We start from the raw sequence: 18,994 nt of genomic DNA, 5'->3' as shown, positions 1-18,994 counted from the left end.
CCAGGAAATTAAAGAAGAATTTAAAAAATTCATGGAAACCAATGAAAATGAAAACACAACTGTTCAAAATGTTTGGGATGCAGCAAAGGCAGTCCTAAGAGGAAAGTATATAGCAATACAAGCCTTTCTCAAGAAACAAGAAAGGTCTCAAGTACACAACCTAACCCTACACCTAAAGGAGCTGGAGAAAGAACAGCAAATAAAGCCTAAACCCAGCAGGAGAAGAGAAATCATAAAGATCAGAGCAGAAATCAATGAAATAGAAAAAAAAAAGAACAGTGGAAGGGATCAACGAAACTAGGAGCTGGTTCTTTGAAACAATTAACAAGATTGATAAACCCCTGGCCAGACTTATCAAAAAGAAAAGAGAAATGACCCAAATCAACAAAATCATGAATGAAAGAGGACAGATCACAACCAACACCAAAGAAATACAAACAATTATAAGAACATATTATGAGCAACTCTATGCCAGCAAATTAGATAACCTGGAAGACATGGATGCATTCCTAGAGATGTATCAACTACCAAAACTGAACCAGGATGAAATAGAAAACCTGAACAGACCTATAACCACTAAGGAAATTGAAGCAGTCATCAAAAATCTCCCAAAAAACAAAAGCCCAGGGCCAGATGGCTTCCCAGGGGAATTCTACCAAACATTTCAAGAAGAATGAATACCTATTCTTCTGAAACTGTTCCAAAAAATAGAAATGGAAGGAAAACTTCCAAACTCATTTTATGAGGCCAGCATTACCTTGATCCCAAAACCAGACAAAGACCCCATCAAAAAGGAGAATTACAGACCAATATCCCTGATGAACATGGATGCAAAAATTCTCACCAAAATACTAGCCAATAGGATCCAACAGTACATTAAAAGGATTATTCACCACGACCAAGTGGGATTTATCCCTGGGCTGCAAGGTTGGTTCAACATCCGCAAATCAATCAACGTGATACAATACATTAACAAAAGAAAGAACAAGAATCATATGATCCTCTCAATAGATGCAGAAACAGCATTTGACAAAGTACAGCATCCTTTCTTGATCAAAACTCTTCAGAGTATAGGCATAGAGGGTACATACCTCAATATCATAAAAGCTATCTATGAAAAACCCACAGCGAATATCATTCTCAGTGGGGAAAAACTGAGAGCTTTCCTCCTAAGGTCAGGAACGTGGCAGGGATGCCCACTATCACCACTGCTATTCAACATAGTATTGGAAGTCCTAGCCACAGCAATCAGACAACAAAAAGAAATCAAAGGCATCCAAATCGGCAAAGAAGAAGTCAAACTCTCACTCTTTGCAGATGATAAGATACTTTATGTGGAAAACTCCAAAGACTCCACCCCAAAACTGCTAGAACTCATACAGGAATTCAGTGAAGTGGCAGGATACAAAATCAATGCACAGAAGTCAGTGGCATTCCTATACACCAACAACAAGACAGAAGAAAGAGAAATTAAGGAGTCGATCCCATTTACAATTGCACCCAAAACCATAAGATACCTAGGAATAAATCTAACCAAAGAGGCAAAGGATCTGGACTCAGAAAACTACAAACTACTCATGAAAGAAATTGAGGAAGACACAAAGAAATGGAAAAACGTTCTATGCTCATGGATTGGAAGAATAAATATTGTGAAGATGTCAATGCTACCTAGAGCAATCTACACATTCAATGCAATCCCCATCAAAATACCATCCACTTTTTTCAAAGAAATAAACAAATAATCCTAAAATTTGTATGGAACCAGAAAAGACCCCGCACAGCCAGAGGAATGTTGAAAAAGAAGAGCAAAGCTGGCGGCATCACAATTCCGGACTTCCAGCTCTATTACAACGCTGTCATCATCAAGACAGTATGGTACTGGCACAAAAACAGACACATAGATCAATGGAACAGAATAGAGAGCCCAGAAATGGACCCTCAACTCTATGGTCAACTCATCTTTGACAAAGCAGAAAAGAATGTCCAATGGAAAAAAGACAGTCTCTTCAACAAATGGTGTTGGAAAATTGGATAGCCACATGCAGAAGAATGAAACTGGACCATTTCCTTACACCACACACAAAAATAGACTCCAAATGGTTGAAAGACCTCAATGTGAGACAGGAGTCCATCAAAATCCTAAAGGAGAACACAGGCAGCAACCTCTTCGACCTCAGCCGAAGCAACTTCTTCCTAGAAACATCGCCAAAGGCAAGGGAAGCAAGGGCAAAAATGAACTATTGGGACTTCATCAAGATAAAAAGCTTTTGCAAAGCAAAGGACACAGTCAACAAAACCAAAAGAAAACCGACAGAATGGGAGAAGATATTTGCAAATGACATATCAGATAAAGGGCTGGTATCCAAAATCTATAAAGAACTCATCAAACTCAACACCCAAAGAACAAAGAATCCAATCAAGAAATGGGCAGAAGACATGAACAGACATTTTTCCAAAGAAGACATCCAAATGGCCAACAGACACATGAAAAAGTGCTCAATATCGCTCGGCATCAGGGAAATCCAAATCAAAACCTCAATGAGATACCACCTCACACCAGTCAGAATGGCTAAAATTAACAAGTCACGAAACGACAGATGTTGGCAGGGATGCAGAGAAAGGGGAACCCTCCTACACTGTTGGTGGGAATGCAAGCTGGTGCAGCCACTCTGGAAAACAGTATGGAGGTTCCTCAAAAAGTTGAAAATAGAGCTACTATGATCCAGCAATTGCACTACTGGGTATTTACCCCAAAGATACAAAAGTAGGGATCCGAAAGGGTACGTGCACCCCGATGTTTATAGCAGCAATGTCCACAATAGCCAAACTGTGGAAAGAGCCAAGATGTCCATCGACAGATGAATGGATAAAGAATAGGTGGTATATATATACAATGGAATATTATGCAGCCATCAAAAGGAATGAGATCTAGGGTGCCCGGGTGGCTCACTTGGTTAAGCGACTGCCTTCGGCTCAGGTCATGGTCCTGGAGTCCCTGGATCGAGTCCCGCATCGGGCTCCCTGCTCAGCAGGGAGTCTGCTTCTCCCTCTGACCCTCCCCCCTCTCATGTGCTTGCTCTCTCTCATTCTCTCTCTCTCAAATAAATAAAATCTTTAAAAAAATAATAAATAAATAAATAAATAAATAAATAAATAAATAAATAAATAAATAAAAGGAATGAGATCTTGCCATTTGCAACGACGTGGATGGAACTGAAGGGTATTATGTTGAGCAAAATAAGTCAAACAGAGAAGACATGTATCATATGACATCACTGATATGAGGAATTCTTAATCACAGGAAACAAACTGAGGGTTGCTGGAGTGGGGTGGGAGGGATGGGGTGACTGGGTGATAGACACTGGGGAGGGTATGTGCTCTGGTAAGCACTGTGAAATGTGCAAGACTGTTGAATCTCAGATCTGTACCTCTGAAACAAGTAATGCAATATATGTTAAGAATAAAAAATAGAAGAAGAAGAAGATAGCAGGAGGGGAAGAATGAAGAGGGGGAAATCGGAGGGTAGACGAACCATGAGAGACGATGGACTCTGAAAAACAAACTGAGGGTTCTAGAGGGGAGGGGGTTGGGGGGATGGGTTAGCTTGGTGATGGGTATTAAAGAGGGCACGTTCTGCATGGAGCACTGGGTGTTATGCACAAACAATGAATCATGGAACACTACATCTAAAACTAATGATGTAATGTATGGGCATTAACATAAGAATTAAAAAAATTTAAAAAAAAAAAAAGAATGTCTACTGTCACCACTCTTATTCAGCACAGTGCTGGAAGTTCTAACCAGAGCAAAAAGCAAGAAAAGCAAATAAAAGGCACATAGATAGAAAAGAAATAAATAAAACTGTCCTTATTTGCAGATGACATGATTGTCTATATAGGAAATGCAATGGAATCTACAAAAACAAAAATAAAAACTCCTACAACTGAGTTGAGCAAATTCAAGGGGTACAAAACCAACATTCAGAAACCAACTGTATTTCTATATACTAACAATGAACATGTGAACACCAAAATTAAAAATGCAATATCATTTATAATTGTTAAAAAAAATTTAAATATTTAGATGTAAATCTATCAAAACATGTACAGGACCAGTGTGCTATAAACCACAAAAAAAATAATAAAAGAAATCAAAGAAGGGGCGTCTGGGTGGCTCAGTCAGTTGGGCATCCAACTCTTCATTTTGGCTCAAGTCATAATCTCAGGGTGGTGGGATCGAGCCCCACTGCAGGCTCCATGCTCAGCAGGGAGTCTGCTTGAGATTCTCTCTTCTCTCCCTCTCTCTCTGCCCCTCCCCCCACTCTCTTTCTCTCTCTCAATCTTTGAAAAAAAAAAAGAAATCAAAGGGGCGCCTGGGTGGCTCAGTTGGTTAAGTGACTGCCTTCAGCTCAGGTCATGATCTTGGAGTCCCGGGATCAAGTCCCGCATCGGGCTCCCTGCTCAGCAGGGAATATGCTTCTCCCTCTGACCCTCCCCCCTCTCATGTGCTCTCTCATTCTCTCTCTCTCAAATAAATAAATAAAATCTTTAAAAAAAAAAAAAAAGGAAGAAATCAAAGAAGATCTAAGTATGTCGAAAGATATACCATGTTCATGGATTAGAAGCCTTGACATAGTAGATGTCAATTCTCCTCAAATCAGTATGCAGGTTTACACAATTCTTATTAAAATGATAAGAATAGGGGCACCTGCATGGTGCAGTTGTTTAGGCATCTGACTCTTGGGTTTTGGCTCAGGTCATGATCTCAGGGTCATGAGATCAAGCCCTGCATCAGGCTCCACACTCAGTGTGGAGTCTGCTTGAGTTTCTCCCTCCCTCTCCCTCTGCTGCTCATTCTCTTTCTCACTCTCTCTCTTTCTCTAAAATAAATAAATAAATAAATCTTTTAAAAAATTATAGGAAGAATTTTTGCAAATATAGGCAACATTATTCTAAAATTTATTTGGAAAGAGAAAGGACCTAGGATACTTAAAATGATTTTGAAAAAGAACAATGAAATAGGAGGACTCAGTCCACCTGATTTCAAAACTTACATAGCTACAGTAATATAGACTGTGTCATAATGACAGAGGGATAGACACATAGATCAATGGAACCCAGAAATAGATCCACACAAATATGCCTAGCTGGTATTTTGCAAAAACAACTCAGAGCTACTCTCTGGATCTGTCCTGCAGTTTTCAACAAATGATGCAAGAGCAATTGGACACATTTGTAGGAGAAGAAGGAGCAGCAGCTCAATCCAAGTCTCACAGCTTATGTAAGCACTAACTCAAAATGGATCATGAACTTAAATGTGAAATATGAATTATAAAATTTTTTTGCAAAAAAAATAGGCAAAAAAAATCTTTGGGACCTAGGGTTAGACAAAGAGTTCTTAAAATGGGCACTAAAGGCATGAGCCATAAAAGGAAAAATTGATAAATTAGACTTCATCAAAGTTTAATCTCTTACTCTGCAAAATACTGTTTTAAGGAGTCTGTTAAGAAGATGAAAAGACAAGCCACAGACTGAGAGGAAATATTTGCAAACCACGTAACCAACAAAGGACTAGTATCTAGAATATATAAAGAACTCTCAAAACTCAACAGTAAAAAAGCAAACAATCCAATTCGAAAATAGGCAAAAAATATGAAAAAGCATTTCATCAAAGAGGACAAACAGATGGCAAATAAGCCCATGAAAAGATGTTCAACATCATTAGCCATTAGGGAAATGTAAATTAAAACCACAATAAGCTATCACTACACACCCATCAGATTGCTAAAATATAAAATAGTGACAAACCAAATGCTGGCAAGGACGTAGAGAAACCTGACGTCTCATACATTGCTGATAGGAATGTAAAACGGCACAGCTGCTCTAGGAAACAGTGTGGCAGTTTCTTTAAAAGTCAAACGTGCAAGCATTATAGACCCAGCAACTGCACACCTGGGCATTGATCCCAAAGATAATGAACGCTTATGCATAATTCCATTTATATAACATTCTTGAAATGACACAATTATAGAAATGGATAGCAGATTAACAATTTCAAGGGTTAAGGAAGGAGCTGGGGCAGAATAGAAGTGGCTAGGACAGCATGAAGGATGCTGGTGGTGATGGGAATGTTCCGTAGCCTGAATGCATCCATGTCAATATCCTGGTTGTGATACCACGCTGGCATTTTGTGAACTATTACCCTTGGGAGAAACTGGGTAACGGGTACAGGGGATCTATCTGTGAATCTCCATGTGAATCTACAATTACCTCAAAATAAAAAGTTTAATATTTTTAAGTTAAAAATATTTTAAGGCTGAGTAAAGGACCACGAAGAGCTTTAAAAGAAGGAAGGTGGATGGGAGCACCACTGTTCCCCAAGCTAAGGCGCTGGAGGTTTGGGGACTGTGGGGAAGGAATAGGGTTGCCAGGTAAAATAAAGTACAGCCAGTTAAATTTAAATTTCAAATAAACAACAAATCATTTTTTATTATAAGTATGTTCCATGTAATATTGGAGACACACTCAGACTAAAAAATTACATGTTCTTTATTTGGAATTCAAATTTAACTAGCCACTCTCTGTTTTTATTTGCAAATTCTGGACACCCTAGGAGGGAAGGCTTAGGACACAGGCGTCTGGAGCCACCCAGGGGCTGTGGCCTGGAAGAGGCAGGGTGGGCACTAGGCAATGGAATAGAAAGACTGTAGGAGAGTGGCCAGAGGGCCAGCAAAGGGATGCCAGGGACCACAGACACCACAGGATGGGCAGTACCTTAGGAGGGGGGAAGGCAGATGTTAGCTGGGGAGGTCCCCCAGCTGCTGCGTGTATGGGCCTCTGCTGGCAAAGTGACCCTCTGTGGGTGGTCTGTGCAAAATCCAGAAAAAGACCAAAAGGGTGACCACTTGAGTTTTCAGGTGCTGTTCCAGGCTGGAGGGAGCCTGACGGCATATCCAAGAAGGGGTCAGGATTTCTTAATCCGTTTGCTTGTTTGACACCCATCTGCTCCCCACTAGCTCCAGGATTTTGTTTTGCTTGCCATGACATCTATGCTTAGTGTACGTACTTGGAGCTCAAGAAAGAAAAAACAGTTCAGAATGAATGAAGGAGTAAATGAATAAATCATCCTGACTGGAGCTACTCTCTGGATCTGTCCTGCAGGCACAGCCCCTTAGAGCTTGACAAAGGCAGAGGACAAGTCTTCCTCTTCCAGGAAGCCCTCAGCAGCACCCTCTGAGCTGCACCTGGGATGCGGGCTTAGCACAGCCACAGAAGTGCTGTTTATCCTCTCTAAACAAGGGCTCTATTATCATCCTCATTATCTTAAGCATTATCTTTAATTAGTCCCTGCCACAGGGACTAATAATAATGATATGAATAATATTAATGTTAACAGCTACCACTGATGGAAAACTTACATGTGCCAGGCAGTGTGCTGGGCACTTTTCATATATTTTTAGCCCATTTAATGCTCTAAGCAGCCACCCCCCCCCCAAAAGTAGGGGTAGGACCCTTTCTGTGCTGCCCCCTTCAAGGAAATAGATACCTCCTTTCTTTTCAAGTATACCCTCCCTAACTCCCATTTTCAGGGGGCAGGGGGCTAACATTGACCCACCCTGGTGCTAGCCTGAACAATCAACTATTGCATCTCCCTGGCTGCAATAATTAGTTCATGGGTAGCTTCAGGACCCTCCTGAGACAGCGAGTCTTGGTCCTGAGACCTTTTCCACTAATGAGGAAGCATATGCCCCTCTCTGCTGGGACTGCTAGACCAAGAGGCTGTCATCATGCACCAGGGAATGAAAGCGACAAAGAGGAGGCAGAGCTGAGAGAAGAGAGAGAGATCTGGATCCAGCCATGCCTGAAGCCTCTTACCCAAGGAATCCTGGGACTTTCCAGTTACATGAACCAATAATTCTCTTTTATATGCGTTAGTCAGTATGAGCTGGGTCTGACTTGCCGCTGAACGAGTCCTGCTTAAACTGCTGTATACCATTAGGGTGGGGTTATTTTATAGATGAGGAGCTGAAGCATACAGAGGCAGATAGCTTTGTTAGCCGTGAAGTGACACAACCATGAGCTGGGAGTGCTCTTAACCGCTGTGACTGACTGTAGAGTTCTACATTCTGAGTGTGTGTGTGTGTGTGTGTGCGTGCACGTGCGCCCACCTGTATATTCTATTTCACATTAATATTCATAGCTACAGCAGATGGAGCAAACAGTTGGTGCTTAATAAAGCTCTACTGGAGGCTAGGGGGATGGGGTAATGGGGTGATGGGCATTGAGGGCACTCCATGTAATGAGCACTGGGTATTATATGCAACTGATGAATCACTGAATTCTACTCCTGAAACTAATAACACACTGTATGTTAACTACATTGAATTTAAATAAAAAAAAAATTTTTTTTTTTAAACTCTACTGGATAAATTAAAATCAGTCACTTCCTAAAGGAGTCTTTGTTTAGAAAATGCTCCCATCAGTGATTCTGGATTCTTACTCCAACTCAGGCAAGGCAACACGACACTGCTGGTCTCCCCCGTAGCCCCCAGCTCCCTCCTCCATCCGATTCCATTGACCCTGCTCTTGCCCAGGACAGTCCAGCAGACCCTCTTCAGCCTCCCTGCTGTGGGCCTCTCCGCGGCCTTTTGCAGTGCTGCCCGGAAGTACTCGGCTCTCTCGTTGCCGATGACACCATGCTCCTCCCAGCTGCCTTCAGCATATCAGCGGATGCTTCCAGACCCCTTCTCCAGCCCAGGCCTCTCTCCTGAGCCCTCGGCCCATGTGGGCGACCGCCAGCCAGACAGCAGCATGCGGATCGCCCGTGAGCATCTTGTGCAAGGTCAGATCACACACAAACTCAAGCCCCTCGAGTATGATGAGTGTTCAGGTGTCGGAGTTCAGAGGATTCCAGAAGCCTCTTCCCCAAGGAATCCTGGGACTTTTCAGTTACATGAAAACTGAACTCCGTTTTCATGAGTTCCTGAAGTCCAATTCCCCCTCTGCAATTTACTGACAACAGACGAGCCCCGTGAGCTCCCCACGTCCAAGAGAAGAAAAATAACAGTGACCCCTCATCAGTTGTAGGGGTGAGTGTGACAGCGGGCATGCAGGTATTGCTGCCTGGGCCCGGGACTCAGGCAGCCTCACCTGCAAGGTCATTATTAGGGCCATCTTTGCCAGCCCTGCAACAAGCAGCTCTTCTTCGGGCACAGTAGCATCTTCTACCTGTCACCCAAAACTTGGTCCCATGAGACCCTGAAGTCATTCCTAACTTCTCCCCTTCCCACACCCATTCAATTTTGCCCAATCCTGCTGGTTTTGCCTCTTAAATGTTTCTCAAACCCACACCCTCCTAACCAACACCCTCATCTTCTCTCACCGACCCCGCTGCACTGTCTCTGTGATCCGCCCACCTCCTGTCTCATGATTTTTTCCTGAAGTGACACTGCTTTGTCTGTGATTTCCCCCACATACTACATGGGCCTCTTCTCCATGAACTGGCTTCTGCTGTTTTCTCTGCCTGGAACACCCCTTCCACCTTACTGCCCATCTTCTTAGGTGTCACCTCCTCCAGGAAGTTTTCCTGGATGCCCAGATTCGGCAACATGCCTATCGTTTGAGCTTCCGTATCTCACACTTGTGACATTACATAGAACTTTTCCTTTGAGGTTATTATCTCCCCAGTTGAATGAAAGGAGAGGTTCCTCACTGAGCTCCTCCAAAGATCTCAATCATGTTTACTGAACTGAGGTTATTATTAGAGGAAACCCCACCTACAGAGGCCTTTCCCCCTCTTAAAAAAAAAAAAGAAGAAGAAGAAGAAATCTATGAAAACAAGAACATTTCCACTATTTTAAAATCCAGAATTGATGGGTCCTTCATAAACCAAAGTGCTTGATCAACAGCTTCCTCAAACCAACCAATGAGGCTCAAAGTCAGGGACACTGACTCCTCTCATCCTTAGGGGCTGCTAAGGGGATTTTGGAAAAATTAAAATTAAAAAATGTAAAAAGAATGGGATGATACGCTGTCTATACAGGCTTGTTATTCTGAAATAGCAGTTCCAGAACTTGAAATGTAATCTCTGGGGGGACAGGGAGACGGTTTCATCACGTCTTACGGGTAGACAGATGTTTTAGGTCCAGCATTCCCTGAATCAAAAACACCATGGAAGCGCCTAACACAGCCCCGTTCAGCAACATGTGTTTGCGGTAGAGAGTACAGAGGAACCCCTTCTCCTTGTCCTTTTCATGTGTTTTCCTCTTCAGTTATATCTGAGGGGTTTTGTATTTCCCTGGTGGGAGGCCGAGACACTGATTTCCACACCAGACCTTCCATCCCCTCCCAAATGCTGCAGGCCAGGCCTTCAGCACGGGTCCTGGGCATGCAAGCAGCCACAGAAAGAGTGGGGATTTCAATGTGCCTCTAGGGATGTGCTTCTTAGAGACTTAGAAGACAGAGGCCCCCCCATACACACACACACCCTCCATGTGGACCACGGCCCATCCTGCCACAGCGAGCGAGGGAAGGGCTATGGAGGGGACAACAGACAAGGACCACCAGCCCAACATGTGACAGGGGGGCAGGATGTTAAAGCAGGGGGTGGGAGAGGCTGATTTTCCAGGTGCCCTCAATTTCTTCACCCCCGACAGCAAAGCTTCGCCCTCAGAGGCACCCAGGGAATGGGGCTGATGTGACCAGGAAAACAACATCCCCAGAATGCCTAATGCCCCCCTGGGCCAAGTCTGACTCTGGCCTGGCTGGCTGCCTGCCAGAGTCCGCAGCCACTTTCCAAGGACATAGAGGGTGAACGTTCCTGTCAAGGTTCCCTGAGGACTGTCCCTTCCCAGCCCTGACCCTCCTCGGGGCTCCCCCCAGGGGCCTGTGAAGCCCTGGGTAAAGACACCAGGGCCCAGAGGCTGAGTCACTCCCTTAGGGCCGACCTGGGTCAGAGCAAGTCCGTTATTTCAAGGACAAGTTCTCAGACCCCTTATCCAGCCACGCCCCGCAGGAACCGAGAGGAGAAACATCCACGGGCCGTTGAGAAACAGGCAGGCGCAATCCTGGCAAATCAGCTTCTTTGGGGTCTGAGGCCTCAGGTGCCTACATGTTCAACACGCAGAGGAAGACACGCGCCCCCCCCTTGCTGCTCCAGCCACTGGAAGGGGGCCCAGGAAGCCCAAGGCAGGCCTCATGCAGAGACATTTCGGGGGCGAGGAGGGGGCCCTCCTTCCAGATGTGGAGGCAGTGGATGGGGGGCAAGGGCAGCTGGGTGGGGCCACGTCATCCCTGCGGGAGGCCACCGAACAGGGCTGTGGACCGCTCCAAGTTTTTGATGTGCCTGCTGGGGAAGGGGGTGTCTAAAACCATTTCAAAAGCTGGGGGAAGCCCAGAGAAGGGGGCCTCGTTCCCTGTGGGGAGGGGGGATTTCAAAGGCAACCCTGCTGCTGAAAAGGTCTCAAAAAACCCTTGCCTTTCTATCAGCTCCAAATCACTCCCTGGCCAACAGCAGCCAGGAGAGGGTTCTGGGAAAATGTTCCCAAGGAGAAGCGTCCCTGAGTCATCATAACTCCCAGGGTCTGGAGGCTGCAGAGCCACGAAGAGGCCCCCCGCTATGAAAAGGCCAGTTGAGCATCCCCCAGGGGAGGGCTCCAGCAGTCCGGATCCCTGGGGAGGCCAGCCTCAGACCCCCTGCGCCCCACATTTATGAGAAGGCCGTCAAGCTGAACAGTGCGACTTCTACCCGCCAAGTCCCCTTGGTGCTGCTAAGGGGGGCTTTTGCCCCCAACCAGCTGCAGGCATCCACTCTGGCCTCGGGCCATTTAGCAGGGGAAGCTGTCCACAGGGACACTGGGCCCCAACAGATTTACTGGGACTTCGGAGCCAGCCCCAGCTGGGGCTCTTGGGCCCACTACTCTTCCATTCCTATCCCCAACCATTGCCCCTGCCACCTTCCCCAAGCCACCAGGGCCAATAGGTACACCGCACAAACCAAATATCGGTTCTATCACCAACCTCTCTCTTCGCTCCTGGTCTCATTCCCCCCACCTCTGGACCAGGCCAGGTGGATCTCTGTTCCTTTCTATCTGCTTCCCCCTCAACACTGCAGCCGGATTCATCTCCCTCAAGTACTCAGCTACGTCCAGGCCATACTCTGCTCCCAAACCTTCAATGGCTCCCTAGTGCCTAAGCCCAAGGTTGCACATTCAGGTGCCCACGGGGACCAGGCTGGGGACACAAATGAGCAAAGCAGCCCCTAAAATACAATAGGGATGGGTGGGGACTGTGGTGCCCGGGAACACGCGATCCCAGCTGCCACCGCACTCCTGTCAGCTGCACCATATGGGAACTCAGGGCCCTGGCAGCCCCCTCTTCTGGTTTTTCAAGAGCAACCAAAAAAACATCAGCCAAGGGACCCAAGATTTGGACCCCAGCCTGCAGGGTCGAGTCCAAACCCAAACCCCTTAACTTGGCATTCAAGGCCCTCTGTGGCCTGGCCCCAATCTACCTCCCCACCCTAATGCCCACAATGCTCCCACATGAGAGGCCTCCATCCCAGCGAGGTCAGGCTCCTCCAGCCCCCCAAACTCCCTCCTCTGCTCCTGCCTCTGAGCCTGGCTCACCCCACAGTCCTCCCACAGACACTGCTCCCCGTCTCCTCCATCTAACAGTGCATCCCGCGAGGACCTGCTTCTGCTGAGCCCTCCGAGGCTGTTGTTCTCCGGTGACTGGCCTTCCTTGTCAAAGCTGCGCCCTCTGCCAGTGATGGGCCCTGCCACAGAGAAAACTCCTCTTCTGCCTTCAACACCCAGGCCTTTCTGACGGACCTCTTTGGATCTAGCAGTCCTCGTTCCAGGAGCATCAACCTCCCGGCACTGTGTGTACCTGGACGCCAGATGCCGTCAGCTTCCCCTGCGGGCAGCACTGGGTCCTTCCCACCACAGACCCTGGCAGGGAGCCACACACAGTGGAGAGAGCCCAGCCTAATTCAGACCCTGGTTCTGCTGCTTCATCTCTGGAAGAACTTGGATACATCACTGAAGCTGCTCGATGAGACGGAGGAGAGCACCCACCTAGGGTACCTGGCATGTGGTGGGGCTCAGCGTCGTCACCAGAGTGACACCTCCATTCCCGGCATGATGTGTGTGCCATGGTGTCTCCTACGGGGTGCCATAAGGTCTCTGAGGGCAGGGACCGGGTCCCCTTCTCCCTGGATCACCTGAGACCACCCCAGCACTCTGCATGCAAGAAGTGCTCAGTCAGAGTTCTTTGATAAATGGAGTTGATGAGGCCAGGGCAGGGCCGGCAGGTGGGGAGGGCAGGTTAGAGCAAAAGACCGCACCCTGCCACCAGAGACATGGCTCACATGGGGCCCCCAGCCCACGCTGCATGGGGACGCGGCGTGGTGACGCTTTCTGCAATGCATGAAAGTCTCACTCGGACTCTCAGGCTCTGAGACCAGCAGCTCCTTGCTGCCTGCTCCCTGTGTATCCTGGGAACGAGGCCGGCTCACAGCACGGCGGAGCAGGCTGGGGTGAGGGGCGCTGCCCAGCCCCCAGACGGGACCGCCTCCCTCGGGAGCCCGGCACCCAGCTCGCACCCAGTTCCGGGTGCCCCTCCAGCCCCACTTTCCCAACGCCCAGCCCATCTCTCCAGTTAGGAGCAACCCCCTCGCCTTCCACCTGAGGACACATGGCTTCCAGGTTCTGCGCAGAAGGAAAGGTGGAAGGGGTGGGTGGGTGGGGGAAGCACCTTTGAAACCATGTGGTCCAATTAGCCAGGCTCTCGCCCTTCGTGCTCACAAACAGGCACACACATTAACACCTGCTACAAAAGCAAACATTTCTAGATATCTTCATCTTTACCTCCTTGACACTCCCATGAAAGCGCTCTCAGCAGCCGGTGACTGACAGGGTAGTTTCCTTCTTCTACTTCAGCAGGGGGCTTTCAAACAGAAGAAATTGAAAAGCCACCAATCTCCCTGTCAGGCTGAACTCCCGGGGCCTTACCTGCCCCTCCTCAGCGCCCCCGCTCCCCTCACCACTGGGCGAGCCCCAACCCACACATGGTCGGGGTCCACACCTTCAGGGGAACTACTCAGAGTCACCAGGACGCTGGACACCCAAACCCACCGAGTGTGCCAAGGCTGCCGCTGGGGGGGACCAGGGACCATCCTCACCGTGAGCACAATTTCACTGAAGAAGGACCTTAGCAATCGCTCCTTTTGCGGAAAACATGGATGGTGGCCCAGACGTGAGCAATTGTCCTGCATCGCTGGTGGGATGGTAGTTTCACACTAGTGCCTTGGAAATCTGTCCATCTGTATCTACTGAAGGTGACCTACTGGTATCCTATGACCCGCCAAGTCCAGCCCTACCGATCTTCCCATTCAAACCGCATGCACCTGTTCACCAAAATCCACACACGAGAAGGTCCACAGCAGCACATGATCTGAAACAACTCCAACACGGAAATGACCAAGAAGCCCAGCAAGAGTCGACAGACAAGATAAATGAAGTGTTCACACGACGGAATAGTACACACCCATGAGAAGGGGCGATGTGCAAACTACGGGCTCGAACGTGAATGACCCAAAGCCGCCAGACACCAACAAGCAGAGACCATACAATCTCATTTACATCCGGTGCAAAATGGGCCCAAAAGCCCTATGCCATTCGACATCAGGATGGTGACAACATTTCGCTGGGGGCGGGGGAGGGCCCAGAGGGCTCAGGAGGGATGTGAAAATGCTCTGCTTCCTCGCTGGGCTGTTGCTTACACAGGTGTGCCCGGTTCATGAGAGTTCACCGAGTTGCACGGTTAATGGATCTCTTCGAATGTATGCGATTAAGGGTTTTGTAAAACAGTTCTCGGTCGGCATGGCTGTTTTTAAGACTATAATGGAAAGTTATTAGAGGAAGTGAAGGGTCAGGATGCTCAACCCACACCTGAAGCCTCACTGCTCAGACTGCAGGGGTCTTGGAGACGGCGATCATCCTTCCACTGGAGACCCAAGGCACCAGGATTCCAGAAGCTCCCAAAGCACTCACCGCCAAGTCCTCCATCCCCCAGGGCCAAGCCCCCACGCTCACTGGAAATCCAGCCGCACTCCCTCTTCCACTGAGGGCATCCCCAGCCGCCAGGGAGACCACACCCATCCACGCAAAGCACACACCTTCCCTCCGTACCTCAGGCCAAGAGGGAACACTATGGCGCTTTCCAAGTCCCCCTTCTGGAAAGGCTGATTTTTCCAAAGTCCAAAACTACTTGAAGGGGAATAGGAAAAGCACTGAAATAACTTTGTAAGCACTCTGTTTTGACAATGTGCCTGAGGAATTCACCACGTTTAGCGGGGAAATGTGAGCAGTTAAATCTATTCAATGTCATGACATACGAAATTGAGGCATAATTGCCCCTGAGTGCTTGACAACTGGAAAGCACTTCGTTTCAGAAATGGAGGGAAATTTATGCTGGGAAATGGAAGAGATTGTCAAAAGTTTGATTGTAATGTGAGTGGAGCTGCGACAAGAAGGCTGGATGGAGAAAGTGCTCAGCTCTTACACTTTACTCCCATTTGAAATGTCTCTGAAACAGCAGTTGTGACTCCATCTTTCACCCTAAAAGCAGTGAAATGATGATCGGAACCACAAATTTCAGACCCCGATGAGTGGCCCCAGCATGGGTGGGAGGAAACGCTCTCTTACCAATCATGTGGTTGGCAACATGGATTTGGATCTCTCTCTCGTTCTCAAAGGTCATCTGGCACTTGATGCACTGGTATGTCTTTTTCTGTTTGGAAGCCAAAAAAGAAAGGAATTAGATAGTCAGGAGGTAGAAAAGAACATAAAGCAAAAGTGCCTGGAGGTCCTGGCTCAAGACTTTCCAGAATGGCTCTGGTCCCCTCCCAGGTCTCGCTGAGCCATCCAATTCCCACCTGCCTCGGAATCCAGCTCTCCAGCCTGGGGATGGGGACTGGGCTAGATTCTAAGGGAGCTGTCCTCTGTTAGATGTGGGGAAATTGCCATGATGGGAATCACCATCCCAAGGTGAGAGCACACAGTATGACCATGGAAAAGAAGTTGAAGGGGGCTGCCCTGCTTGGAGCATGCTCAAATCCATCTATGCATCCCCTAGCTACCCATCCATCCATTTCTCCATCATCCATCCATCTACCTACCCACTGTCTACCCACCTATCCAACTACATGCGTGCGTGCGCACACACACACACACACACACACAGAGCCATCTGTCTACCCATCAATCCACCTACCTATCTTATCATCCATCTACTTATACACACCTACCCATCCACCCGTTCATTCATCCACCCTCCATCTACCCATCCATCTGCTGTTCATCTGTCTGTCTTCCCCTACATCCATCTACTTATCTTCTCTCTCTAACCATCCACCCACCCATCCACCTATCCAACCATACATCTATCTTTCCACTCATCCAACTACTCCATCTCTTTACCCGCCCTAAGGACCCTGTGGCAGAGCAGGGGATACTGCTCCTGCCAATCCTAGTGTTAGAAGTAACTGAGGAATTCCTCATTTGCCCTAGGCACACATGGCCGCAGTGATCCTACAGCTGGCTTCCACGCACAGGAAGCTGAGACCAGCTGCCCTGATGGGGTGGGAGCAGGAAAATGGAGATCATCAGAAGCTTCAGAGCTTCTTGAAGACCCATTCGAAAGAGTGGAGCTCATTCTCAACAGTAAGCCTGGCTGGGTGGTTGTGAAAGCAGGCCCCTGTGGACAGGGGCAGTATTGCCTATGTGGGGGAAGGTTGATGGCTGTGGGTTTTTATGAAGGGGACAGGGTGGTACTGGAATCCAAAATATCCAAGCTTTTTGAAGACCACTTCAACTCCGGGACGATGGGGCCTCCCTCCACCCCTGGAAAAGGGAGCAGGACTTTGGACTTCTTGGCTGAACGCTCAGGCCCAACCCTCAACGATGCAGCCAGGATGAACCACCAGGGGGCTCAGTGTCTCAGCTCCCACCATGACTCCAAGCACATCTGCAGCTCCCCTCGAGGGTCCCACCTCCAGGCCTTTGCCCACGCTGTGTCCTCCACTCAGAGTATACCCTTTCCATCCTTGAAGACTCCGTTCAAATGTCACCTCTGCTGAGAAGCCTCCACTTCCCACCCAGGGATGAGTTCGGGGCCTCCCCAGGCCCCCGAGCTTATGCTTAAGCATCTAGTTCATCAGCACACGGATTTGTTGTGTCTAATTGACTTGTTTGCTCCCCCCACTGCACCACGAGCACCCAGAGGCCCAGGATGTGTTTCGTCCACCTGTGAGGTCCCACCGCCAGCAGAGACTCCCTGCTTGGGAAGCATCTGTTGAACAAACGAGCAAAGTTGCAAATACTATGTTGCAAAGCACTCTACTAGGACAGAAGGAACAAAGAGAACCAAAGATGGGACTTCTATACGCTGGATCCTCAGCACCGGGCACAGGGCCTGTCCCAGACCGAGTGCCTCATAACGACTTAACTTTTATTACAGTGGTTGTTGATGCTGAGCAAATGCTGGTGGAACACACGAGTGAAGAAACAACAGTCTTTGTTGGTGCTGGGAGCTTCGGTTCCAGAGGCAATGTCTCCGCTCAGCCTCCAGAACCCGCTCTGATAAGACCGGGGCTCTTCCCCCAACGTTGCAAAAGACCCAGGGGTTCAGAAGAGTGGCCGAGAAGCAGGCATTTAGCCTGGAAATGCCCCGGGGAAGAATGGCATGAGGCTGGAGGGCCAGACAGGGCTGGGGATTCTGGCCATACAAGAGACAGAAGAGATGTTCAGGTCAGAGGAGACAGTGGGGACTGAGGTCTTCTGGGGGGACACAGGCCCAAAGCCCCCATCTCAGCTCAACTCCACGTCTATGCTCATGGAGAGCAATGATCTTGGGTCTCTCCATTGTCAAAATCATTCATTCCTTCCCACATGTGTACCCCACCCCCTTGATGCGGGAAGGAAGGAAGGGAGGGAGGGAGAGAGGCAGGGAGGGGTGAGGGAGAATGAAACACACCCCAGGAATCTCCACACCAAGGAAGCCCAGAGCAGGCCTGCTGCACAAGGAAGGCCATGTGCCCTCTCCATGGTTCTGCTTGGGTAGAAGTCCGTGGAGGCCACACCATAGCCATGGCCGGTCCAGACCAGTGCAGAGGACGGGCCACAATTACGGTGATTTTGGTTGTTCCTCCTAGGGGGAGGTGAATGAAGGGGGTCGCTATGCTTGGTAAAAAAAAAAAAAAAAAAAAAAATCACCAGGGGCCGAGCAGAATGAGAAGCTATCCCCAGGGCTCCTCCAGCGTGTGGCCACCCCCTCGGCAGTAGGAAGAAGACTGCAGATAACTGGGCCCTTCCTGATGGGGAGAAAGACTCCAGGGGATTCCCAAGGGAAGGGACGCTGCTGACCACAAGAGCCTGGATGTACACACACACACACACACACACACAGCCTGCATGCACGGATATGGACGTGCCCACGAGGACACACACAGACATGCAAACAGACGTATGTACCCTCCCTCGCCCCGACTCGCTGTCAACACACAAGACCCCCAGCCCCCGCCACACACCCAGCAACCTGCTCCCTGTAACACAGACACATGGGTACAACAGCCATAGAGCAGTGGGGACGTCCTCACGACCACAAGCTCACACACGTCGACGTATCCAAACTCATCCCGAGACACAAAGGCTTTCGGCTCTGTCACTGGAGCCCCGGTGGCTACATCCGTCACACCCAGTGTGCGCACGAGCACACGCATGGACCCCTCCCAGACACACCCCCGCGGTCACAGCAGACTCCCGAGTGTCCCCGTGTGCACTCGCACGCACAGCCTCACCAGCACCAACATTCACTAAAGCTCGTGTGTTATTCCCAGAGGCCCCCACGCCAAGACGGCCCTTCCGGCCTTGAACGCTAGGCACCTGGCCAGGGCCATCTGGTCCTCCACGTCGGGGGAACGTGAGCTCAGGGAC

The 18,994-nt window shown here is 48.7% G+C and overlaps 1 protein-coding gene across 3 annotated transcripts in view; it reads right to left on the bottom strand.

The window, feature by feature from the left end:
* ZNF423 (zinc finger protein 423) overlaps positions 1–18,994 on the bottom strand; it is a 277,830-nt gene that overhangs the window by 119,158 nt on the left and 139,678 nt on the right. For all 3 annotated transcript variants that reach the window (XM_035025261.1, XM_035025259.1, XM_035025260.1), the window contains one exon: positions 15,707–15,791. In XM_035025261.1, coding sequence (XP_034881152.1) covers positions 15,707–15,791 — 85 coding nt within the window. The remainder of the gene's footprint in view (positions 1–15,706; positions 15,792–18,994) is intronic.

This window comes from Mirounga leonina, unplaced genomic scaffold (genome assembly GCF_011800145.1).
Source record: "Mirounga leonina isolate KUSES-001 unplaced genomic scaffold, KU_Mleo_1.0 Mir_180, whole genome shotgun sequence".
NCBI classification, from domain to species: Eukaryota; Metazoa; Chordata; class Mammalia; order Carnivora; family Phocidae; genus Mirounga; species Mirounga leonina.
The sequence above is the reverse complement of the archived record's forward strand: the minus strand, read 5'-3'. Positions and strand labels throughout refer to the sequence as shown.